The following is a 26,598-nucleotide window of genomic DNA, read 5'->3' as shown; positions in this document are numbered from 1 at the left end:
TGGATAACTGCTCTTACCATGAGCTTCCCTTCCAAACGTTGCTCCACGAGCAGAAGAAGCACTCGGCCTTAATTACTACTCTATACCAGGTGCTTCTCATTCTCTGCTGCGATGCTCAGAGGAAGTCTCTGATAAATATGTGGAACCGAGGAATAAATATTGAAGTAAACAGTGTAGTGACTGCATTATTTAAATTATACCCAATTGAAAGAATCCTAACCTCCATAACTTCCTGGCAATATGGCTGCTAGAATTGTAAGCAGGACAAGCAGCATCTTGGAACTTCATCTCCTATGCAAACTTTTAATAAACTTCTAAATGAGGCTGGTTCTTAGACTCGACTTCAACCTTTTCTTGTTGTTACTGCTTAATGAAAGTCCTATCCTCCCACCTCAATCTAAACCAGATTCTCTGCTCCCCCACTACCACCTTGGTTACTTTCACATCCTTGCTTCAGACTTCTCAAACACGGGGAGGAAATATTTACATCACCCACTGTCCCCAGCCCCATGGACAACTTTGTGCAGTCTTTGATGTAATGCAATAGAGTTCCTACATCACTAAACCTTGGGTGAACATCAACTTCAATGACTATTATAACCCATCTTGTGGGTATATATCTTAGACTCCATGCCCTTATGGCCTGGTCAAATATTTTATTTTCTTATTCTGTTTTGCTCTGATAACAAACAAGACGGTTTTCTCTCCATAAAAACCTTTGTGCACATTTTTAGATTTTCTTTTTAAGACAGTCGACTATAGGTAGCATGTCTGAAACAAAAGACAGGATTATGGCTAAAGCTTCTGAAATATACTGCTAAATTGCTTTCTGGAAAACTTAGAAGAGCTTTCACACCCCATAGCACCAACCGTATGAGTCTATCTCACCATGCCACAGCTAAATGGTTATGTGTTAACTCAGAGATCCTTTGTTATTAAGACATAGAAAGGGGAACTCGATGTAATTTGCATTAACTTCATTCCCACTGGGGGCGAGCATATATATGTGTATATCTATTTACTATTTCTACCTTTTCTTTTGTAATTAGATGCCAGTAAGCTTTGCCTGGTTTTTATTGATTGCTATTTTTTTTCTCTTTTAATGGTAGGAACACCTTTAAAATACTGATGATTTTATCTGAGCAGATGTCTTTCCCAACTTAGTGCTTAATTATTTGAGGTATTTTTTTAATCTTTTTTTTCATATGTGTCTTTGGTATGCTTTATTCTATTATTGTTTTTTAATTTCCAACCCTCCATCAGATGCCCTCATCTGGTTTGTTTATTCAACAAACATTTGCTAATGTCCTCCTGCCTGTGTAGGCTAGACACAATGGATACCTGCTGTGTCTTTAGAAACACAGGAGGTGCCATCCCTGCAAACCACTACAGTCAAGTATGAGTCTGTCAGTGGCCATATATTAACCTTGTCTGGTGGGGTGGTGTTTAGAAAGGCTTTTTCACAGATATCACATCTGAGTGAGTCTAGAAAACAATTAGCAGCAAGACAAAGGCATTTCAGTTTGGGGCCAAAGATGTCTAAAACAACTCAGCAACTTTAAGGCTCTACATGCTGCTCAGGCTGGAGGAAGCATGCTGGAAGGCAAGGCAGACAGAAACACAGATACTACATCTCACTCACATAGACTCTAAATTACCAATCTCATAGAAGCTCTGGCTTTGAGTTTCTGTATAGTTAAATGGCTTGTGTTTTATTGGACTTCTTTAGACAAGAATTCTAGGTAGTTATTAAATTATTATTTTGTAGATCTACCTTTAAAACGCAATTAAAAGAAAAAAAGTGAAGAAAATCTTTAGAATAATTTTATGAGTCTAAGCGTTTAAGCACTTAATATAGGACATAATGAAAACCCAAATCTGAGTCTCAGATGCCTTGATCTGGCCATAGTTTCGCAATCATGTGTCTCAGATAATATTTACTTTCATATCTTTCAAAATACCCCCAAATCACCCTGTACCTCAATGTGCTAATCTAGTATAAAAGTACAGCGACTCTTCTCCTTTGTCAGGATCACTGATTGTCAACTCACTCAGTTAAACACTCATGACCCAGGGTGATCCCAACTGCCTTAAAAGACCTATTTTATTGAAACCTAAGCACCTTGGTGGAATAAATAAAACATTGCAATAATTCAAAACTTTGAAAATGATCTTTGAATGGTATACTGCTAACTCTACCCTTTCCCCTTGCAAATGAGTAAACATATTAAAATATAACCGAGAGTGCTAGTGATAAAGGGAACATGCTAAACCAATCCCATTTTCTATTTTAAAAAATGTTTGCAGATCATGGTGCGAAGACTATTATTAATAACAAATTAGTTATGCCCCAATAGTCTGAAATGACACCACAGCTGTGAACCTACCAGAAAAAAATATTATAAGATTCAGGCACACATGATGATGTAGAGTTGGCCCACATTTCTTGGTAGAGGCAAAGAAAATAACTAATAGGTTTAGAGGACATGGTCAGAAGGCTCCAGGCCTCGGACAGATTCTGAGTTACCGTTCAACACGAGGAATGGAAGTGAGCCTTCAGAAGGACCATTGTAAAGGAACGTTTGTTAATGAGAGCTACCACAGTCACTGCTTTGTCTTATCCTTGTAGAAAACTCAAAGTACATAAAGTACAATGGTGTGAAATACCTGGTTTAGGTTAAGTGGATGAAGACTTTCTTGCCATGCATTCACATTCAGAGGGCAATGCTCTGAGAAGCTGTTCATTCCTGGGGGATTGAAGTTTGGAAGAGAAACAAGATAATAATGGTGGCCATTTGGGGATTCCACAATAAGCACCCTGGGCTAAGCTAAACGTTTCATGGACACACTCCCTATTTTTCTCAGCCGTATGCCATTCTTGCAACGCTCCTGTATTCTAGATGAGAGTGCTAAAACTCCAAGGAGACCTCTGAGATCAACAGGATAGAATTTAAAAGAACTAAAATCCTACAGAGCTCACTCATTGTCTTCACCTTTCTGCAGCCTATTATTGAGAAGATTAGTTTATATCCTTGCCAGCTGGTACCAGCATAGTTCTGTACGTGGGGAGGTAATATATTAGGAAGGTAAAAATGAGAAAAAGGCATCAATGCCAAGAGCCTCATGAGGAGTTTTAGAACCTGAACTTAAGGTGTTTAGAATGGGGGTTGAATCAGTTCTTGCAGGTCATCTAGGTCCACCAGAACTCACCATATCATACCTATTATAAAATGTTCCTCAAATGCTAAACATTTGGAATAAGAGAAAGCAGTCTCATTATTATTGATGATCATGAAAGGTCATTGCATTTATAGATGAACAAATCCAATATTCTCTTTATCCCCTAACTACTTTCAGAGGTTTTATAAACTCTACCCTGAAGCTGTATTAGCCCTGACCTACTATACTTACTCTAATGAATACTTGACTACTAATGGTGCATTATTTGTGAAAAGAATTATACAGCATTCTTTTGAGCTTAAAAACCATAGCCATAATACTCTGTCAAATGATGTGCCAGATGCTTACTCATTGGTGCCCTTGGTGCCCCAGATGTCATCACTGATCCAGATGGTTTTATATCTTTTTAATACAAGTAATATGGAGAAAGTTCCATCTGGGCAGCCATAGATGGCCACCACAGGATGACAGAGAATATGATGCTTTGCCATTTTAGCCATTTAGGTGTATTAAATAGACATCCATATTCTTTTTTTTTTTTTTTTTCGTTTTCAAGAGTTATATTTATTTTAGGAATTGACCATCCCACTTCATTTTCTTTAACACAATTGGACAGTTCCACACACTATATAGCATAGGTTGTGAACTCTCTGGTTATCTGTAAGAATAATTCTAATTACTCGAGACTGATAATTGACATTTTAAAATGTAGCAGAATTCACCTGCCACTCTGACCACTTCATCATGAACTAAAACAACAACAATGTCCATGTCAAACTGCTAATCAAATGATAACTGTTATGATTAGCATGTCACATGCCTCATAATGGCAACAATGCCACTGGGTCTCTAAAGACTTCCACTTGAAGTAAGAGAAGTCATATTCTAAGTATTTAAGGGAATGCAGGGCAATACAAAAATTTGCAATGGACAGACAGAACTCCCTCTCTCCCATCTCAAAGAACAAAGATGCTCCTGGATTTGAAAGGCACAGGTAAGATGCGCTTAACCTCGCACTCATGGCTCTTTAGGGTAGCGGGCCTGTCAGACCTCCTTCCGTGTGCAGCAGAGAGTGAGGAGTCAGACTGGAGCTGCTTCCTGCTGCCTTTCTTTTTTTTTTTTTTTTTAATATTTTTATTACATATTTTCCTCAATTACATTTCCAATACTATCCCAAAAGTCCCCCATAGCGCCCCCCACTTCCCTACCCACCCATTCCCATTCTTTTGGCCCTGGCATTCCCCTATATTGGGGCATATAAAGTTTGCAAGTCCAATGGGCCTCTCTTTCCATTGATGGCCGACTAGGCCATCTTTCGATACATATGCAGCATATTCTTAAATAGATGTCCATGCTGAAAGGCAAAGTAACACAGACCCCAATAGATCCTACTATACTACTGTACTCTTCTTTTGTAGTTTGGGCTCAAGAAAAAAGTATAGATTGCTGTGATGTCATTTTCTGTAACAGTGCCATCTTAATACATCACTATATCTAGTGAAACAAGGGAGATGGCAAAGATAAATGAGATTTTATCCTAGAAACACTAGAGAGTTAAACACTAGAGAGAAAAAGAGCCAAAGAGTCTCCCACTGAGACCAGACAAGGCTACTCAGGGGAATAGGATAAATAGGTAGACAACAGAGTCAGGGACAACCCCTGCTCCTGTTGTTGGGGAACCCACATGTGACCAAGCTATACATATGAGCAGGTGACCTAGGTCCAGTCCATACTTACTTCCTGGTTGGTGATTCAGTCTCTGGGAGCCCCCATGGGTCCAGATTAATTGACTCTGTTGGTCTATCTGTAGAGTCCCTATTTCCTTCTGATCCCTCAGTCCTTTCCCCAACTCATCCACAAGACTCCATGAGCTCCATCCAAAGTTTGACAATGGGTCTCTGCATCTGTTTACATCATTTGCTGGATGGAGCCTCTCAGAGGAGAGTCATGCCAGGATCCTATCTGCAAGCATAACAGAGTATCATTAATACTATCAAGGATTGGTTCTTGCCCATGGGATGGGTCTCAAATTAGGCCAGTCATTTGTTGACCATTCCCTCAGTGTCTACTCCATCTTTGTCATTGGATGTCTTATAGGTAGGACATATTTTGGGTCAAAGGTTTTGTGGGTGGGTTGCTGGCCTTATCCTTCTACTAGACCGTCTGACTGTAGGTGGCCAATATAGTTTCCATATCCCCCACTGTTAGGAATCTCAGCTAGACTTACTCCCCTAGACTCCTGGAAGTACAACCTGTTCCAGGTCTCTGGAATGTACTAGAGATGACCTCTTTTCTCCCCTGCTCTCCCTACACCCAATCCCCACTACCACCACCCGGTGCCCCTTGCTGTCTCCTCTCTCACCCAGTTTCCTTCCTCCATCAACCTCCAATGTCTATTTTACCTACCCTTTCAAATCTGTAGATTGTGGCTAGCATGGTTATCCTACATTTTATGGCTAGTATACACTTATAAGTGAGTGCATACCATGTAAGGTATGTCCTTCTGGGTCTAGGTTACCTCATTCAGGATGACATTTTCTAGTTCTATTCATTTGCCTGCAGAAATTATAATGTCCTCGTTTTTAATAGCTAAGCAGTATTCGTTGTGTAAATGCCCATCATTTTTATCAACATTTACTATGGGGAACTGGGATTCGGCACTAGATATTCACAGCAGGTGCAAACATTAAAGGGACACCAATAATTCTCACCACTAATAACACTTTCATACAATAGTTTAAAATAAAAATAATGCAAAAGCACCAATTATGAACCAAATATCAAAATTTGAAGGGCAGGATTGATTTGGTAGTGGCCTAAGATTCTGTGAGGTTTTGTGGAGTCAGGTTTTGGCAGTTTTCCTGAGCAGCATAATCCACTTGCAGTAACGGAAAGTGTCTGTTTTATTTTTCTCTTAATTGCAAGCAAGAGACTTGACCTAAGCTCTGTCAAGGGGATAGGGCAAGAAGTTTGTAGTTGATTTTCATTATACAACAAATGTCATAAGGGAGCCATCAGGGAAGTTCAATAGCCTACATCCTCCTCTCAAGCTGTCTTGTGGGATGAACCTACATTGTTATTCTAGAATTAACCTAGACTGTGAACCTGCAGACATTGGACAGCAATATTTAGGTTCTCTATCTCTAGAAGACACCTCTACAGTAACTAAGTATGTCTGCACCTTTTCCTTATACTGCCAGCTAATTTCTTTTTCTTTACTGTTATTCATAACTATCCTGTTCTCATAGAAAAAAATCCAATTAAATAGTCATGGGTTTTGTGTTTGTTTTTCTCTCTTTCTTTTGATCCCTACCACACATATCATAAACATACCAAGAAGGAGGTGCCTAGTTCTGGTCAAATGGTCTAAGTCACACTGGCTGTGCAGGGGCTGTGTTGAGTTTTTGTCAAGTAGGGGAAGGGGCTGTTGCAAGCAGAGCAGTTTTTTTTTAGTAGTACAGAGATGCTGCATTCCTCTCCGTTGTGCCCTAATTGTGCATGCATTTGTGATGAAAAAAACGTGAAGGAAGTAAAGCAAACAGCAAGTGCTAATGGAGTTCAGAAAAGACAAAAGATCATCAAGGGCCAGGATTGTGTTAATTATATGCTACAAGAGCCTGCAATTATAAACCCATAGATGAGCAAATAAATGCTGGTGGCTCAGCAGATGAGACCAAGAAGTCATTTCCCTATGGCCTTTGGTAAGTCCATGGCAGGATAAATGATTTCTTTATAAGTTCACTTAGCAATTTCACTAATATCATCAATGATCCCTCCCACTAGTCCATAGGATAACCACAGAATAAAGAGAGCAAGTAAACACCTTGGTTGGATTTCCATATTCATTATGTTCTGAGTCTGGGTGCTTATAACAAGAGAAACAGGACCTTCCATTGTGACTGGCTGACTCAGATTGCAGAAAATTGTATCTCCCCTGCATTTCTTTACTGGAGTGATGGTGACATGTATTCCAGCCACTAGATCCAAGGGACAGTTATTGGCATTGCTCTTCTCTCTGCAGAGATGTCTCAGGGGACATAACTACAAAGGACTAATCTGATAGCTTCTAGTATTAAACCCTCTGGAACTCAGGGCTAGGTAGTTTTCAAAGAGCATGATGTGCCTGGGGAGGAACTCTGTGCCCAGAGACTATCACAAGGGATTCATTCTTCAGAAGCTGCATAAACTCTACATGCTCAGTGCTTCAAGCTTCTCCTCCATTTCTTCACTGATAACACTTTATAAACTAAGAACTAATGATGATATAGAAAGTTTTAGGCTTAATGATGATCTAAAAATACCCAGAATATCTTAGGACTTCCTTGAAAGAGCCAGGAAAAATGTATTTTTCTCAGTAAAGAATCAGCTTTTAGAATGTAGCTTGGGTAGCACTTACTATTATTGTACTGACACATATTTTTACACACTACATGGCAGAATTCTAGGACTGCAATGAAGCTATTGACTGAAAAGCTTCAAAGATACACCTCCCTTTCACCCATCGCTTTCATTTTGCTATTTGCTTGTAAGAGGACTTAGTCAAGTAGGCTGTGTATTAGTCTTTGTTTCTTCTTGTTGGTTCATGTCCACAGGTATCAAGTGTTCTTACAATCATGAAAAAAAACATGAGTCAGAGAAGCCTTGTCTTTAACACCTGATCATCTAAAACTAACACATCAACAAGGAAGAAGTGTCACATTAAAGAGCAGAATTAAATGAACCTGCAATACCAGTAACTTATCTCTGGATTCAAAAAGCTTTGGGTGATAAATGATTAAGCATAGATAGCTAATCAATTCTTTATGAAAGGGCATTAGGGGTAGTCACCCCTAATGCCTATGCAGAAGAAAAACTGAGCACGTCCTTCTAAAACCCACTGTATTGCAACTTTTTCTGAACACTGAATTATTTCATTGAATAATATAATAATATTATATAGATATAAAGTTATTACAAAACTACAAGAAAGATTACAGAGTTCAGCTCTTAGCAAAGTACAAGGTCAGTTTTCATTGGTTTGAATGTATTATGGTATCCCCAAAGTGAATCATTTATCTTTAATTTAGCTGAATACAATATAGCTAGGCTGTTTTTAGGACACATATTGGTCAGCTTTGGTTCTGCTTTTCTCTAAATATGGCAAAACTGAACTATAAAAAAATGGTAACATCATTTTCTTGGTCTGTAGAGTCAACATCAGGCTGAAAATTGAATCAGTTTTCCTGGGAAAATAGGATATGGAGGTTACATCATTGTAGAAATGTTTTATATCCATTAACTACATTTTTTTGAAGATCCTGTGCTGGCAGTTTAGATCAGACACCAGCAATGATTTAACACAGAGATTCATGAGTTCTCTGAATACTTACAAACTCCAGATTATACAGTAAGAAAATAGCATTCCTTATATTTTCTGCATAAGGATAGTGTTCAATTGACTACAAATATTACAAAATGTTATTAGTCCTTATGATAGGCTAAGGTAGTTATATCTTTGTATTAAAGCTACAGTCTTAAATTTTATGAAAATACTTCTTAATTTCATATCCTATTTATATAACAAGTGGTACCACTACCTTAAACTAGAAAATGGTCTTTTATCCCCCCATGAAAGGAAGCCAGAGTTATTGTAATGTCCTCAGTGTTACCAGCTCTACAGCCTCATCATATATGCTCAACTCCCTGTATAATTTACTTGTATCCCCTAGGTCACTTCATGATCCAAGATAGCTATTGACGTACCATTCAGCATGTTGCTTTGAGTCTCTCATTAGCAGATGAAAGTAATCAGTAGGAGATAAATTATAAAAATCTTAGCTTAAACAACTTCCCTATCAGAAGCTCTTCCAGAAACCCTCTGCACAGGTCACATTGTACTAAACACTTTTATGGTGCCATATCTATTCTCAGCTGAGGTTAGGAATAAAGTCAATACGTGCATGAATAAATCTATAAATACTGTATGATGTAATAAGTATAAGCAATGGAAAATTTGATTTGTACTGGGACACAATGACAAAATGTCATGAAGTTGGGTTTTTACTTTACAATACAGTGAAATGATACTACCTGCATGATTGGTGTTCGAGTCTGCTAACTATGCATCTTTTTCTTCCTCTTGTGTCACCAGGCCGCCGGAACCTGTTTACAGCACTGTGAATAAACTGTGTGATAAGCCTGCTTCTCCCAGGCACTATTCCCCTGTTGAGTGTGACAAAAGCTTCCTTCTCTCAACTCCCTACCCCCACTACCACCTAGGCCTGCTCCCTGACTCTGACATGACCAGGTACTGCATGCGCTTCCTCACTTCATCTTCTCCGGTTGCATGTGCTTCCACAAGGATGGATGGGTGGAATTCGTCTCCGCCCACTTCTCTTGCACTCAGCACCTTCCTTGTGGAAAGATGTTCTGCTTCCATGGTACGATGGGAGAAATTAAGAACATGGCTTTTTTTTGTTCTTTCTGCTGTGCTCACTAAGCACCTCGGACATGATCATGTAGAGCTCCACGTGTTTAATAAGGAAATAATTATATTGTTCCAGCACCATTTTCTCCACTAGAGGGATGAAAGCGAACATTCACTGAGTATTTTAAATAATACTTAAGCAATGTTCACTATCCCTCAGATTCAATGATCTAAATATGTACACATTATTACTCTCATTTAACCTGTTAATTAGAATATTAAATTAAAGTCATCCTATAGCTGGCTCCCCGAGGAATTACCTGCTTTCTTAAGACTATAGAATTAATTGCTTCTCTCTAACCACAGTGAACATAAACAAAGTTATACTTTGCTACTTGTTAGGTTTTTATATATGCTGTCTTATTTAATTCATTCCTATGTATGTGAAAATACAAAAGTCAAGGAAGGTGAAGGGATTTCCCACAGCGTGATCTTGCCAATCAACATGCAGTTTAAATTTGACCTTAGCATGTTCTGAGTTTTTCTAGAACAACTTTGTAAGCAAACTCTACTAAGTCTAAAGATTGGACATGACTATACATAAATATCCTAAGCCATGTGTTTGAGGATGAAAATCCTGTGGTCCATTGTAGCCAGAATCACAGAGAAAGCAAGGTAGAAAACATAAAATCTAGTGATCTATGAGCAGCTTGTAGTTCAGGCTAGAGGGAGGGGCCAGTGGAAAGATTCCTATGCAGAGGGGCTGCTTATTTAATTATGTTTTCAGAATCAGTGTCTTCTGTTGTTAGGGCTGAGAAAATTCAGATTTCAGAGACATTCAAGATGAAAAAGAGTTAAAAGGACCTTCATTTTTAAAATATCTTTATCTTTTCATGTTTTAAGTAATCCACTTAACAGTCAATAGTCATCTCAGAGAATTAAATAACAAACTTTTAGTTGTAGGTAGAATTTCTAGAACTGAATAAGAAATTTTTGACTGTCCCATCCACTGGCCAAATTTTATGTATTTGAACTAATTTAAGTTTACAAATACTTCAGAGTGATTGATAAATGTTAACTAAATTCTACCTTTTTAACAATTTCCAAAATATCTATTTATTGGTGTAGTGACCTATACAGCTTAGAAGCTGCTCACTGCTAGAGGGAGAAAGGAAGACATGTAGACTGTAGCAGTCACTTCCTTATGGGCGGCTACACATGGGCAGCTCTGAACACTGAACTCTCCTTAAGCCAGGCATTGTGCTAATGTTCCTCTTTTGAATTATTTCTTCCAACTCTGAATCAAATTATGAAATAGATTTGATTTTGCTTTTCTAAGAGAGGAAATAAAGATTTCAGAAATTGCCTGATTTGTGTCAGATCATCCACTAAGTGACAGATGTGGGGTTCAAGTCCAAGGGGCAGATGACCTGGCAGAACAGGTGCCTCTGCAGCAATACAGGCATACTGTTGGAGACATCTTTGCTCACTGGAAAATCTCTTCATCGTTTATCTTTATCTTTTTCTCATCTTCATTTGTCTGCTTCACTGTCAAGTGTTGTGGTTTTGCTTCCTTTTGTTTTGTTGTTGCTATTCTTGTTTCTCTCATGGACGTGGGTCTTACATTGACTGTGATCCACTCCAGTGGGGATCTTAATTGATCCCTCCTTTAAAAAATTACCAATAAAGAGCTGTCGGAGTCTAACCATGGCATGAACCCATCAGACTTACTTCTCTTCTATCTATGCACTATAATCACTTTTTTGAAGACAAGGAAATATTTCTATGTTTTGCAAATCAAAGCATTGTGGTTAGTTCGGCATGTGCTTTTCAAATCACATGCCCTAAGCAATTTTTATTTGAACCCATCCCCAGAACACACCTCCTTTCCCAGGACTTTGGAGATTCTATTTTCTGCTCATTCTAATTCTGTCCATTCCCCCTTCTTTTATTTTGCCTCCATCTTCTCTTTTACCTTGCTAGGTGAAAATTATTCACATATGTATATGTACACCCATTCTAGAGGGTTTTTCAGCAATATACTGATGCCAAAAGTTTTGATTTAAACCCACTTGCCCCTCCTTCTGAATCTCCAGATTAATGAGTGGCATCAACACTGGCCATGTGGCTCAAGTCAAATACCTGAGCATAATACTTGGGATATTGGACTCCTCACCTCCCTCACCAAGTCCACCTTCAAGCCCTATTGACTCTATCCCCAAAATAACAGAAGTCTGTGTACCCTCCACCTCTATATGTGCCACCTAACTTCTTCATTGCTCTCACCACATCCACTGTCTGCCTCATACCTTATCTTGAATGTGGCTAAAGTGATCTGCTAAAATAAAACAGATCAAATCCCTCTCTCCTTTTGCATTAAGGATAAAATGCAAAGTCAGGCTCTGCATGATCTAGCATCTGCCTGCCTCTGGAGCACCTCATTTCCCTCTTCGTTTTGCTGACCACATTATTCACACGGGCACACATTTTATTCACAAAACACATTCCATCTCTAGCTGTCTCTTCCCACGTGCTTCTCACTTGAATGGAATGGCTTTTTTCCAATTCGCCTAATTAGCTTCTGGTCATCTTAGATCCAAGCTTAAACTGCATTTGGTTAGAGAAGCTCCTTGAAAGAAAAAATTGGTCCCTTATTATAATCTCCTCTTGCATGTGTGTACATATGTGTGTGCACACACGCGCACACACACACACACACACACATCAATAGCTCTCCCTGAAAATTTAAGGATCATATACTTTTATTTTAGAAAAAAATAAAAATAGAAATAAGATCTTCGACAAGCAAAATGGTAACCTACTTCTGCGCCAGGTTCCGCTCAAGCTTGCTTTACTCAGTTCATAACAACTGTGTCACACTATCCCAGGAATTCTTGAACTTACACATGGAAACAAATTACAGTGATGGCAATGCATTTTGTGTTACCTTTTTGCCTAAGTTACTTTAGTGCTCTGTGTCCACATTTCAGACCCTTTAGGCAACTGTGGGCTCCTCATGAAGACAGAGTGGTTTGTTCCGAGTTTACTTACTTCTCCACTGGGAAGTAACCTCTCCCACCAGATGTTTCTTAAATTGTAACTAATAATTCATGAGAATTGTTCAAAAATTCTGGTTCCACTTTCTGTACTGCATCTTAGTTTTCCACTATATCCTAGGGTCTTTTATGAAGGAATCCCATCTCCAGGCTAGTTACGCTGAGAAGCCCAATCTATTAACTTCCTTAGTTTCTGCTTTAATATTGCTCAAATATCACTGTAAAAAAATAACACTGAAACATGTTAAAAGATTCTGCCTAAAAAGAAATTAAAAGAATGTATATATCTATCCTTCCAACTTACCTGCTCTAAGCTCCAGCCAAATGCAAAATTCTGTACTATAACAATGTTTTACTGAGATATGTGCTGAAAAAAAATCAACTAAAATTGTTGGAGGAAAAACTGTGACCTTTAAACTACACTGAATGATGGGGTGTGGTTTTCAGGACATTTGAGAATGCCCCCAAAGTCTGTTTAAAAAGTCCATCAACATTGGTACATTAATCACTTCCTCAAACCTCAGATTAGGATTTAGCTCAGGGAAACTCAGCCTTTGAAACTATCATTACATTTTTTTTAATTTTTAATATTTTTATTACATATTTTCCTCAATTACATTTCCAATGCTATCCCAAAAGTCCCCCATAGCGCCCCCCACTTCCCTACCCACCCATTCCCATTCTTTTGGCCCTGGCATTCCCCTATATTGGGGCATATAAAGTTTGCAAGTCCAATGGGCCTCTCTTTCCATTGATGGCCGACTAGGTCATCTTTCGATACATATGCAGCTAGAGACAAGAGCTCCGGGGTTCTGGTTAGTACATCATGTTGTTCCAACAATAGGGTTGCAGATCCCTTTAGCTCCTTGGGTACTTTCTCTAGCTTCTCCATTGGGAGCCCTGTGATACATCCAATAGCTGACTGTGAACATCCACTCCTGTGTTTGCTAGGCCCCTGCATAGTCTCACAAGAGACAGCTATATTTGGGTCCTTTCAGCAAAATCTTGCTAGTGTATGCAATGGTGTCAGCGTTTAGAAGCTGATTATGGGATGGATCCCTGGATACGGCAGTCTCTAAATGGTCCATCCTTACATCACAGCTATGAACTTTGTCTCTGTAACTCCTTCCCTGGGTGTTTTGTTCCCAATTCTAAGAAGGTGCACAGTGTCCACACTTTGGTCTTCATTCTTCTTGAGTTTCATGCGTTTAGCAAATTGTATCTTATATCTTGGGTATCCTAAGTTTTGGGCTAATATCCACTTATCAGTGAATACATATTATGTGAGTTCTTTTGTGATTGTGTTACTTCACTCAAGATGATGCCCTCCAGGTCCATCCATTTGGCTAGGAATTTCATAAATTCATTCTTTTTAATAGCTGAGTAGTACTCCATTGTGTAAATGTACCATAATTTCTGTATCCATTCCTCTGTTGAGGGACATCTGGGTTCTTTCCAGCTTCTGGCTATTAATCCCAAATTGACAACCAAAAAGACAAATGTAAACCGACAAAATTTTTAAAAACCCCTTGTTTGTACGTCATCTGAGTTTCAATGGGAAAATCCAGGTTCTCAGTTCGTTGAACTTATAGCAAACACCCAGAGATGAACTGTGTATGTAGCCTATTACTGAATGACTCCATATAAAGAAAGAGGCATTGTGTTTTCCTTAGGAAAGCCTTTTAAATTACTTGGTATACAGGCTAAAGCTGTAGGGTATATCTAGAGTGACTTCTTTAGGTGGTTTACAAAAAGAAAATTAGCGGAACTAGAGTTAAGCTAAATTTGAAGTTCTATATAAAAGAAGAAAGAAAGAAAGAAAGAAAGAAAGAAAGAAAGAAAGAAAGAAAGAAAGAAAGAAAGAAAGAAAGAAAGAAAGAAAGAAAGAAAGTGACTTTGCTATGAGACTTCTGCTTATCTAGTACATCACTTTTTCTTTAAAGAAAAAAAGCAGGAGGTTTTTGATGTTGTAATTGGTTTTTCCACTTTGAAAGAACCAGCTATTGCTTTTGATACTCCTGAGGCAATGTGAATAGTATTCTTGGCTGTCTTTTCAACATCTATGTCATATTTTCGTGTGTTCTTTTACAAAAAATGGTCTTTGTTATTATTATTTTGCATTTTAAAAGAGAGACTCAGGCAAAACAGTTAAAAGCCAATTAAAATGTGCTGGCAGATTTTGGATGAGAAACAAACTCAAAGCATTATAGGTATATAGTACTTCCACTTATTGAAGAGAATGTATTCACAGAACTGTCACATGCCCGTCATATCCTACATGCTTGCATTCAAAAGTGGGTGAGACATAGTTTCCACCCTTAAACTCAATGACATGCAAGAGATGACTTAGTCATTGTGTTATATATATTGGCTCACAGGTCTATTCTTCTAATGCACCTAATCCCTATACTATAGCTGGTTGTGTGTGTGTGTGTGTGTGTGTGTGTGTGTGTGTGTGTGTGTGTGTGTGTGTGTATTTTAAGGTTTGAAATCAATTAAGTTTAAAAGTTTACTTGAGCAAAGAGTAACTGATGATTCACTCAGTGCTCAAGCACTGAAGAGGTTTAGCACTCCACCTAGCTGGTCAAACTTTAGAAACTTTAGCAACAGATAACAAACAAAAGTGGACTGTGCTTCTGGTTTTTCTGAAAGTATTGGGAAGACACTGAAACCATCTTTCAGATTAGAGAAGCAGTGTGTTTGCAATAAACGAAATAAGCTTGATGGTTTATAAAAGCAGGATTTTGTATGGGAGTGGCGCGAGTCCTGTGCAGCTATAGGAGGGTGATCCAAATGGAGTTACCTGAAGATCATGATAGAGGGACTGCCTTGACAGGCTGAAGAGTCTGGAGTTCTTACTATAGACAGTGGGCCAGTTTAGGCCAGCTTTAAAGCTGCTGTATGAACTGTACATTTAAAGAGATTGATCATCCCACTGTGTGGAAAGCATGTGTAGGCAGGGAAATTAGCACATGTCTTCCATAGCATAGAGTAGAGTTGACATCCTGATGACCTGAGCTGAGACTGCAGAGATCAATGGATTCAGACTCTTCTAAGTGCTGAGTTCTACTTAGTGATTGATGCATGGGGCTGAGGGGTGGGGGACACTTTTCTGACTCGTTAAACTCACTAGATGGTAACTGCATTGCTTCTTGGAAGGGACACTCTTCTCCATAATAAATATTACTTAAAATTCCTTAAAAGACAACAAAATGTTGTCCATACATGGAACTATCATAATGAAACCCAATATTTTATACAGTTAATGCACAATATTAAAAAGGAGTTTTGAGGTTGTTTACAATAATGAAAGGGAAGAAAAACAAAAGACATTAGGACCCTTATTCAAGCATGCTATGTGATGTCAGAGGGCCCAACAATGAATGGTACCTACACAAGTTAGGTTCAAGTCCTTTCTTTGGCCGTGCTAATCACACATACTTTTGTTTTCTCTCTCTCTCTCTCTCTCTCTCTCTCTCTCTCTCTCTCTCTCTCTCTCTCTCTCTCTCTCTCTCTCTCGCACGCGGGCGCGCCCCTTCAATTTGCTCATGAAGAAGTTTTAAAATAGTCATATCTATATTGTTCCCATTATAGGATGGTTGTAGGAATCTAGAGAAATGGAATAGATGATTTTTTTCAACTCAGGTGTTACCCTTAATAGTCTATATTTTCTACCTCTGTTTATTCACTTTTTAAAGGTCTGAACTCACACATATTCTTTTCTCTTATTATAACAGCCTTTCTCTTACTATAATATGTCAGATATAAAGTGTTTATCATTGTGGGATGCAAGAAAACAAGTGGAGTCTCTGGGCTCTACGTAGAGCATGCTCAGTTCTATACTCAGGCTCTCATGGAGTTTTAACCTCATTACTGCTGACTCTACATGCACCAGTGTCTCTTTCAGTTCTCCACACACCCCATCCACTCTGCCACCAACTGTGGTTCATGACAGAAAATCTGAGCCTTACTCACGCTACTTAATCTGAGAGATAACACCAATAGAGAAGACAAAGAACAAACCATTGACTTTCTTACTTACTTAAAAGATTTGTACAATGTAAAGGATTGTTCAGCTTGTTCTTAATTAAAACCAGAGAGAAAGACTGTCGTCTGGCTCCTAAGGCACAGCTCTTGCTAAATCAGTATGGCAGCTTCGGTTTGAAAGGCATCCCCTACTTTTTTGGATGAGATGCTCACTAAGCCCAGTCTGAATTAAGGAACATCGGAGAGTGCCATTGGCTCCTGACACGAATGAGGGTGTTCTTGCCAGATATAAATCCTAGCCTCTCCCCTCCACAGTGTGATGGTACAAAGGATCCTAATGAATCAGGCTTTGCTTGTCAACTACTACATTTTCTGAAATAACCCCTTAGCATCTTTCCCAGTGTTTTTTAACATTTTAATACTTGAGCAAGAATTTTCTTTAAAAATTCAAAAATAGATTTTTGAATAACAATTAAAATTGTACAGTATGCACACAACCAAACACACCTGCTTTATAAGCTCCCTGGCACTCTACGATGCTGGCAGGTGGGGTAGGAATGAAGGCTTAGTCAGGAGCAGATAATTTGTTATACCAGAGCTCGAACCAGCCCAGGTTGGTCTCATTCCAAAACTCTTTCTCTGGTTTAAATAAGTCTCTGAAAATTGAATAATTATGTTTAATTGATCTGCTGCTTTAAAAAAAAAGACAAAGTATGTCTCTATCTGAGACTTTAAGAATATTTCCCCCTTAATTTTAGGATACCTTTTTTGCTGTTTCAGGCATAATAAATGCATTTACTTAGGCAACCATCATATTATTTGGTGGTGGTAAGAGGTCAGAGTATAAATGCAATTTCAAAACCAACCTTCTGTAGAGGGAAATTCTATACAAAATCACTATGGCAACAAATTGTAGGACTCAAAAAAGAATGGAAATAGTAACACTAAATTGTAACACCCACACTGCAGATATTAATTAAAACTACTAACATGTAGAGTGCTTTCATGTGTTAGGGACTATTGCAACAGTTTTATGTGTAGTAACTCATTTCATCTTTATACAACATAATAGGTAGGTATGATTGCACCAATTGTATTGAAAGTATTATAGTGCCTGATTTGACAAATACATGGAACTATGAAACAAAATCGCTGAAAATGAAATAGTCAAGACTTAACACTGATCACCCAGGGCCAGTGGCAAATGTCAGGTGAGTCCGGACTGCATAGTGAGACTGTCTCAAAACAGGAAGACTTACTTTTATAATATTAATCCCATTAAATCAATGTTTTATTTTATTAATTATCTTATTGGACATTAAAAATGGTACCCATCATGTAATAGATTTGATGATACCAAAACTATAATAATAGCAATTGCTATTATTAGAAAAAATACATATATAATCTACTAATTATCTAGCAGTTAATCATTTACAAAAAATAATCCCATTAAACACCATAGCACCCTAGGAAAGCAAGAGTTATTATAGTGCTCATTTTTCAAGTGGAGCAACTGAGGTCCTAAGAACCTAAGGGAACTTTTACATGAATAGAATTTGAACCTGAGTGGGCAGGTTCTGGAATCTATTCTGTACTTGTCCTGAATCTATATACACTATACACCATTTAACTATTGTTAAGATAGACACGCACGCCTTTAATCCCAGCACTTGGGAGGCAGAGGCAGGCGGATTTCTGAGTTCGAGGCCAGCCTGGTCTACAAAGTGAGTTCCAGAACAGCCAGGGCTACACAGAGAAACCCTGTCTCGAAAAACCAAAAAAAAAAAAAGATAGACAGGCTAACGGACGGATGCATGGACAGACAGACAGACAGGCAGACAGATGGATGGATGATAGGCAGGAAGAAAGAAAAATCAAATAATTATTAGTATATAAATAGAAGCAGAACCTCTGAATTCAGTCTTGTGAGGATTAGAATTCTCACTCCAACTCTCTATAAATCACCTGAGTGGATGATTTGTAATTCTTTTCTGGTCATTAGCTTCCTCAGGAGGGAAGGAGCAACTGTAAAGCATTCATTTATCCAGGTCTCTAGGAGGATGTGGTGGTTACAAATAAATTGCTGAGAGAAGCCCCTGATAAGCAAAGTGACATCATAAGGTCTCCCCATGATAAAGACACCTCAGGATAAGTAAAATTAAAATGATGGTTTTTTTTACAATACTACTATAAGAGGCGCTTCCCATTCATGACCTAATTATGAATGCTGTAAATTATGAAGGCGGACAGATGGTTGGCTTGGCAGTGTAGGAGGACTGCTGTGCAAACTTACCTGTGTTCAGAGAGATGCTTAAACGTTTTCCAATACAGAATATTTTCATCTTTGTTATGAGATTAAAATCACTTTGCTCTTGCAGCCTTTTCAAGCCTTTATTTTGGTTTGGCAGACCTTATGCATATTAAAAGGATAAACTTTTAATCAGCCCCTACCCCCCCCCAACATAGGGTCTCACAGTGTAACATTGACCGGTCTCAAACAGATCTCCCGGCCTTGGGTGATGCTATGATGGGTGTCTCCTAGAGTGCCTGGCTGTATGATTTGCTTTAAAATGGTCACTGGCAAGGTGGCCAGCACCATTAAATTCACATTAAAAAAATCTCCCTTTCTTCTACAAGAAGAATGTGTGTGCCAGAGCCTGGGGTCCGGTAAACAGCTTTCAGGTTCAATCTGATCACTGATTTGTCTTCCACAGCAGATAGTCTTGTGAACACCCCACTTAAGAGAACAGATGGCCCAGCTTTGGAGTAGTAGATAGGAATCTTAGTTATCATTTTCATTTCCATCTCTCTTGAGTTCTTTTAGTGTCCTGCTTCCTTTTTGTGCCTCGGGCACAATGGTGAAATTACATGTCAGTGCAACTTATAGGCTAAAAGATAAAGAGGCTAACATAAGTTCAGAGATGGGGGTTAAACCAGGCAATTTACTGCAAACTTCATGGTTCCCAGATGAGGGAACTGTGTCTCAGACCACTAATATATGTCAAGTACTCAGTTGGAGCATGTGCACATTCTTAACCCAGATGTGATTGACTCTTGTTCTCAGTAGCTCTAGTGACTGGATCAACATGGTGTCTTCTGTATATAGTATCAACAGCCATCCATGCTAAAAAGCAAATATGTAGATGTCTACAAATAATTTGTATTATTTCAAGTGTGTGTGTGTGTATGTGTGTGTGCATACACATGCATATACAGATGTGTGTACGCATGCACACATGGATGAACATACATGTGTTTGTTTATGTGTTCATGTGTGTTAGCACATGTATGTGCATGCACACACATGTAGGTGTATTTATGTATTTGTGTGATCATGTGTACACATGTGTTTGTGTGTGTACCTTTGCTTTTCTTTCTACTTATTTTGGGTCTAGTATGGTTTCTTCTGATGCTATAGTTTGGATTCTTTGAGTTTCAGACATCCAGGAATCTGTTGTAGAAGCTAAATGTCAGACCATAGCCTGTTTTTCTCTTTATCTGTCACTTGCAAGCTCAGAGCAGTGGCTATTCAGGAAGGTACTATTTTTCCTGTCAGTGAAATCCTGTTAGTGCCAGATGCAGGTTAACCTGATCATGAGAAAGAGGATACAGGGGAGAAAAGTGGAAACATACAAGCTCCTGACCAGATCCCATTATAATCAGTAGACTGCTGTGCTTTTTCCTTCTTTCTTACAATGGCCCTTGGTGACTTCATACATCATCTCAGTTATTCCCACAGTGTAACCTACCATTTTCTTTAATATTTTCCCACAACGCTCTCCTTGCTTACAACATCTTACTTAACTTTTGTCGTTTGTCCCTGTCTAGATCCTTAGAGAATTCTATCTTAGGTTTGCATCTCTTCCCTTCCCACCTTTGTCTGTGCTGGAACCCTGCCTAGACTAGACTTCTAGATTCTGTGCCATACCTGAAAGCCACAAAGTGAGGCACTGACCATCTTTTACAAAGGTTCTCTGTGCACATTCTTGCTATCCTCGACAGCTACTTCACAGTCAATCAGGAGTCCTGACTCCCTCCTGCAGATCCCCATATTCCCCTGGACTGTTGCCCTGTGAGACTGCTGGTCCTCAAGGTTGTTTACCCCACGGGAAAAAGAATGGCTTTTGTTGTCTCCTTCAATCTTTTAGAGCAGTTATGTTCCTGTCTCAACCGTATTCCTTGCCCTGATTTTAGTAATGGAGCGCTTTCCTCTGGGGTCCTTGTGACCCATAAAATCAGCCTCTCATCTAGACTGCCTGCCTCTCCAGCAGGGAAATAGACAAGACAGGCACAGGCTATTTTGGTTGGGCATTATTAACATTCCGTTTTGAGGACATTTTCTTTCTCACAAGATGATCTACTTTTACAGTCCCAGAGTTCAGAAGTTACCTTAAGAGAGATGGAACACTGACTAAGATCGTGTAGATAGAAAGAGAGGGATCAGCCACTGCTGATCATGGATAGTATCGCCTGAAAATCTGGCCAGAAACCTTCTACACATCATGAGGCTGCAATTCTAGCTGTCTTTCTTGCTTTATTTTCTTTTCTTTTCTTTTTTTTTTTAAAGATTTATTTTATTTATTATATGTAAGTACACTGTAGCTGATTTCAGACACTCCAGAAGAGGGCGCCAGATCTCATTGCGGATGGTTGTGAGCCACCATGTGGTTGCTGGGATTTGAACTCTGGACCTTCGGAAGAGCAGTCGGGTGCTCTTACCCACTGAGCCATCTCACCAGCCCGCTTTATTTTCTAAAGTTGCTTTCTTTGCATCCTTTTAAAAAGGTTCTTCTGATTTATCCTTTATTCTCATCGTAATGAAACCCCATTACAGAAAGCCATGCACTATTCTTTGTCAAAGAGTAGAGAGCCACCTGTGTTCCCACTCAGCTTCTCCCTGACCCCACATCTCACTGGTTGGACAGTCTTCAGACATTTTCTTCTTAGTGAGTCCAAAAAAAGGTTACTAAAAAGATTGCACATGATTTACAGTTCTTTCACATGAAATTCTATCCCATAATGACCAGGGAAATAATGAACTTTAAGAATTGTCCAAATGAGCCGGGCACATGCCTTTGATCCCAGCACTTGGTAGGCAGAGGCAGGTGGATTTCTGAGTTTGAGGCCAGCCTGGTCTACAAAGTGAGTTCCAGAACAGCCAGGGCTATACAGAGAAACCCTGTCTCAACCCCCCCCCCCAAAAAAAATGTCCAAATGACAAGATTTTGTTCTTTTCCTGTTACATGGCACCTTCACTATATATAAATACATATTTTTGTTCATTTATACAATTATTTCTCAATGGATTAAGTATATAAAACCTTTAAACAAATTAAAAGCTTCTCCTTTAATACTAGTTCTGTGTGAGAGTAAATAGGCTATCTTCCTGTCAATTCCTTATGGATAAGAAGCAGGCCACATGTCGCTCAGGTGACCCACGAGCAGAAGAGGATATAAGTGGATGGTGTCTCCCACATAGTGACTGGCAGTCTCAAGGTTCAAAGGTAGAATGTATGTTCAGTAGAAAGCTGTCTACACTCAGGCATAAGACATAAGACTAAGTAGATAGAAGGGAATGTTCCAGCCAGGTCATATTCCATCCCTCATCCTTTGTGGATGTTTTCCAAATCAGGCCACAGAAACCAGACTTCATCAGCATGTTTATTGTGTATGGCAAAAATGTGACATCTATTTGTTGTTGTTGTTGTCAAAGCTATGTTCATTTGTACTCCATGGGCAGCAGCACCAAGTGAGGTCCTACCATACATGCCTTCCTCTGATATGTCTTGAGGAATTTGGATCATTGAATTTACACTACTCAGGTTTCAAAGGAACAGTGAGGGCATAATGGATATAACCTTCTTGGCTACTCTAATTGACCCTGTAAAATGTAATAAAACAAAAATCAATTCAACAAACTCAGAGGACTGAGAAGGAGCAGACTAAGATGTGCAGACGGACTTTATTTTCAGTGCTGGTCATTCTGAACATTTGCTCAGCATGTTAAGCAAATGTCAGTACTTGATAAGGTGAAGGAATCCCATTCCCTGCTAATGTTCCCTACACCCACTATAAATGGAAGAAAAAGTGAAGTGTATTACAAATAGACCTAAAGTTCATATTATATCTTTGGGCATTAAGTAATGTTTAAGTCACACACACGATAGCCAGAAAGGATTTTCAAACAAAAGATTGTGTCTAAGCTCTTAAAACCTTAAAAACCTTAAGTTCAACAATATCAGAAAACTGCTCTTCACTGTAGACCTGTGCAGATAGTTCAATAACCTGTGAAAACTTCATTAAAGTGTTCATGAATTCATGTAGTTACAATGGAATGAAGATTATGTCCTACTACCTTAAATACTCAAATAAAATAATATAAATCCACTTAACTAGAGAGGAGGTTAGAGGATGTGCCTATTCTGACAGATTATTGGGATCAGTTATTTAGAAGGGTTGGTGCTCTTTAAACTTTTTATATTAAATAAAACCCTCCAGTAAATAGTCTTCATTTACTAAGTGCTTACGTTCTGTTAAGTGTTCTGCAAACAGAATTACTAATCCTGACACAAAATCGACATGCGAGGCATTTTATGGTCCTATCTTACTTTTAAAGACAGCAGTTGCTAGAGTGGGGATACAGGTTGAGTTCTACGGGGCTGAAGAATTTGCTCAGTGGATAAGAGGGCTTGCTCTAAAAGCATGAGGACATAAGTTTGAATCCCTAACACCCAAATGCAAATCTAGACATGGCCACCACGCTTATGACCTTAGCATTAAAGAGGAGAAACACGCATGCCTAAAAATCACCAGCTAAGCAGCCTAACCAAAACAGTAAACTTTGGGCCCTGTAGGTAGTAACCCTGTACCACACAAACATTTGCATGTACAACACACACACACACACACACACACACACACACAGTGATACCATTCCAGCTTGATGACTCATCTCCCCTTCTATATTCCATTTGATCTTCACAGCTCAAGAGCTCTTATCTGTCTGTCCTCTGAAATAAATGTCCAAAAGTCATCAAACTTTTGTTTATGAATCCAGTGGGAACATTGTGAACCTTATATTTTATCTTGGTGAAAGCTTATCTCAGATGTTTGCTTTGCACAATCCCTCAAGCCCACCCTCCTTTTGATATCCACATACTACTTATGAGTATATAGTCCCACTTGTGTCTAGAATGTTTCTTTCTTCTCTGTCCCTTTGACATGCTTCCTTTTATCCATCACTTGTCCATTACACTCAGCAATGACTTTTCCTCTGACTTTTCATATCCTCAGTATTGGAATGTGTACCTGTCCCTAGATTTCAACAATCTTCTGTGCCTCCTGCCTATCAGTGACTACATCTTACTGGGTTTCAATTTACATATTTAAATACCCATCATATATTGTTACTGGAACAACCCACTGTATATTACAAAAAACAGTCATGGTCTTTGATTTTCAGATTTTTTTTTATTAAAACCACTGCTAAAGGGACTCCTAACCTTATAGAGGGAAGCACGCCAATCAGGAAAATAATTAGAAGCCTACATAGCAGGTACTGTTACAGGGGGCATGTGTAAAAGGATATTTTAAAAGTTATGTTAATTTATTATGATGATTAAAATAAGAGATAAGGGATGTGCACACTGAGAGAGAAGTGGGGTGTGAGGGACTAATAACCAACAGAATATTAACTGAGTCAAATGACTGCATTTAGTTTGAAATAAAACAGAGAGATCTACTAGTTACAGCAGCCCCTTTCCTTACTCTTTCCACTTTTGTTTGCTTGTTTGTTTGTTTCACTTTTTGAGACAGAGTTTTTCTGTGTAGCCCTAGCTACAGACTCGTTGAGATTCACCTGCCTCTGCCTCCCTAGTGCTGGGATTAAAGGAGTACACCACCACTGTCAGGTCTACTCTTTCCACTAGTTAAACTGCACTGTTAGTAAGATCTTCTCCAACCTCAGATAAAACTACAAACATACTTTGTCCTAAGGGTTTCCAGCCCTTTGATATTGCAACATGATAATGTTGTCTGCACATGTATTGGGCTTCATTCATATGTGTCCAGGGCCACATGAAGACTAATCATAAGTCACAGGTTGAACAAGCCCATATGTCACTTCTGGAATTATGAATGCTCTCTAGGTCAATGTTTCTCCAAATCCGTAGATGAGTACTGTTTATTGCCACATTTATACTTCTCTGAAGAAAACTTAAAGTATAACTTCTGAATGACAACATGCTCATACTGTTGCCGTCCACCGTCCTTCATTGGACAAAAGCCTCCATGAGATTTAAATGTCCTTCTATATCTGAAATCATGGCCATGCTAAAGCATAAAGTGTAGTGATGACCAGCATTTGCTAAACCAAAGAGCCTGTTTGTCTGAGAATTGTGTGTTTAAATTATTCTTATTGCTGTGGGTTCTTGGGCCTTCTGGAGTCAGCAGGAAGTATTCTTGAATTACCACTGTTTGCTCCCTTCAACTACTACCTTCATACAAGAACAGCCAGAAACCTTTTCTTTTGAGATGACTCCCTTTCCAAAACTCTGTGGATTTAGACTTTGTAATCCACCAATATTAGAAATCCAGGTAGAACATACTTTAGATGTAACTCACTCATAAATTTGATAATATATATATATATATATATATATATATACATTAATAAATTTGCTTTACTGTTAACTTTAATATTTTTCCTTTGAAATTAATGTTGTCTATTTTTTATAAATTTTTAAAGTTATATTGCAAAGTAATGAGTTTCATTATGGTTATCACATGTATATAAATGTATGCATTTATCTATATATACTTCCTTCATACTCCTCCTCCTCCTCCACCTTACGTGCTCTTTTCTCTGCCCATTCTGGTGCCCTTCTTTATCTTAGGGAGTTCCTGCTTTTTTGCCAGACATTGAGTTGCCAAAATATTGTGTAAATTATTTAATCCAGACCCGGAGTTTCTACCCCACCTCTGATCAATCAGTTTCTAGATAAAATACACACAAAAAACCCTTTATATTTACAATAAGCCTTAATCAGCACAAGTACTGGGTAGATATCTACCCTCTCTGTTATTAGAATCTACTTTCCTATTGATAATCCCGAGTTATTACTTAACCATGTTTCAATCTGGGCTGTTCTTAACTCCAATTGGCCAGCCCTTAGTGTTCTCTTGACTCCTAACCCATGGTGTCTTCTTCTTCCTCCTTTACCTTCTCTCCCTTATGGTTCTTCTCTGACCCCAAGACCACCCTCTTCAACCCTGCCTATGACTCTTCTGCCCAACTATTAGCTGTTAGAATCTTTGTTTACCAATCAAAAATAACTTGGGAGCAGGATCACATAGTGTCAATTGGGTCTATATGCTGACTCCAAGTCTTGGGGACCACACTTAGCATTATAATAGACAGCAAGACCAAACCTCAACAGAGATATCATAAATAACTTTTTCTGTCTCTCCATCTGACAAAGTACACTTCACATATGTAAGCGGAAGTCTTGTCCCTCTTCCTTTTCTCCACTGCGTATCTATGGAACAGAATTACCTTAATCTACTATCAACCCCTCTGTAAGTGACAGAGAAAAGCAAACTACAATTTTGATTTTTGCCTTTGTGTTTTGCTGTATCTGCTGTTTTGCTGAATTCTTCTCCTTTATGCCACTCTAAGATGCTTATTTTATAAGCATTTTGAAGAGATCAACTAGTTCTCTGAACACTTTTTAAAAACACTCAAATAAGAAAACACATTTGATAATTGCATAACCCACAGAAAGTTTTGCATTTCCTTTAGAAGCAGACAGAAAGACTGTCATAATTTTTCCCCATGCTTTTCTCCCTAAACTGATGCCTCTGTTCATGATTTATTGCATAGACTTAGGAACGAAACTCTTCGAGGGTTTTTGGGGCTTATCTTTGACACTGCTGAATAGTAAAGTAATTTAATAACTTAATATTATT

General features: G+C 38.6%; 1 protein-coding gene across 19 annotated transcripts in view; it reads left to right on the top strand.

The window, feature by feature from the left end:
• Positions 1–26,598, top strand: part of Dlg2 (discs large MAGUK scaffold protein 2) — a 2,003,181-nt gene that overhangs the window by 1,567,345 nt on the left and 409,238 nt on the right. For 14 of the 19 annotated variants that reach the window (XM_085841534.1, XM_029479404.2, XM_085841525.1 and 11 more), the window contains one exon: positions 9,311–9,466. The exons of the other annotated variants lie outside the window; for them this stretch is intronic. In XM_085841534.1, the coding sequence (XP_085697660.1) occupies positions 9,311–9,466 (156 nt within the window). The remainder of the gene's footprint in view (positions 1–9,310; positions 9,467–26,598) is intronic. 19 annotated transcript variants of the gene reach the window in all.

This window comes from Mus caroli, unplaced genomic scaffold, assembly GCF_978045245.1.
Source record: "Mus caroli unplaced genomic scaffold, Mus_caroli_1 scaffold_8, whole genome shotgun sequence".
Taxonomy (NCBI): Eukaryota; Metazoa; Chordata; class Mammalia; order Rodentia; family Muridae; genus Mus; species Mus caroli.
The sequence above is the reverse complement of the archived record's forward strand: the minus strand, read 5'-3'. Positions and strand labels throughout refer to the sequence as shown.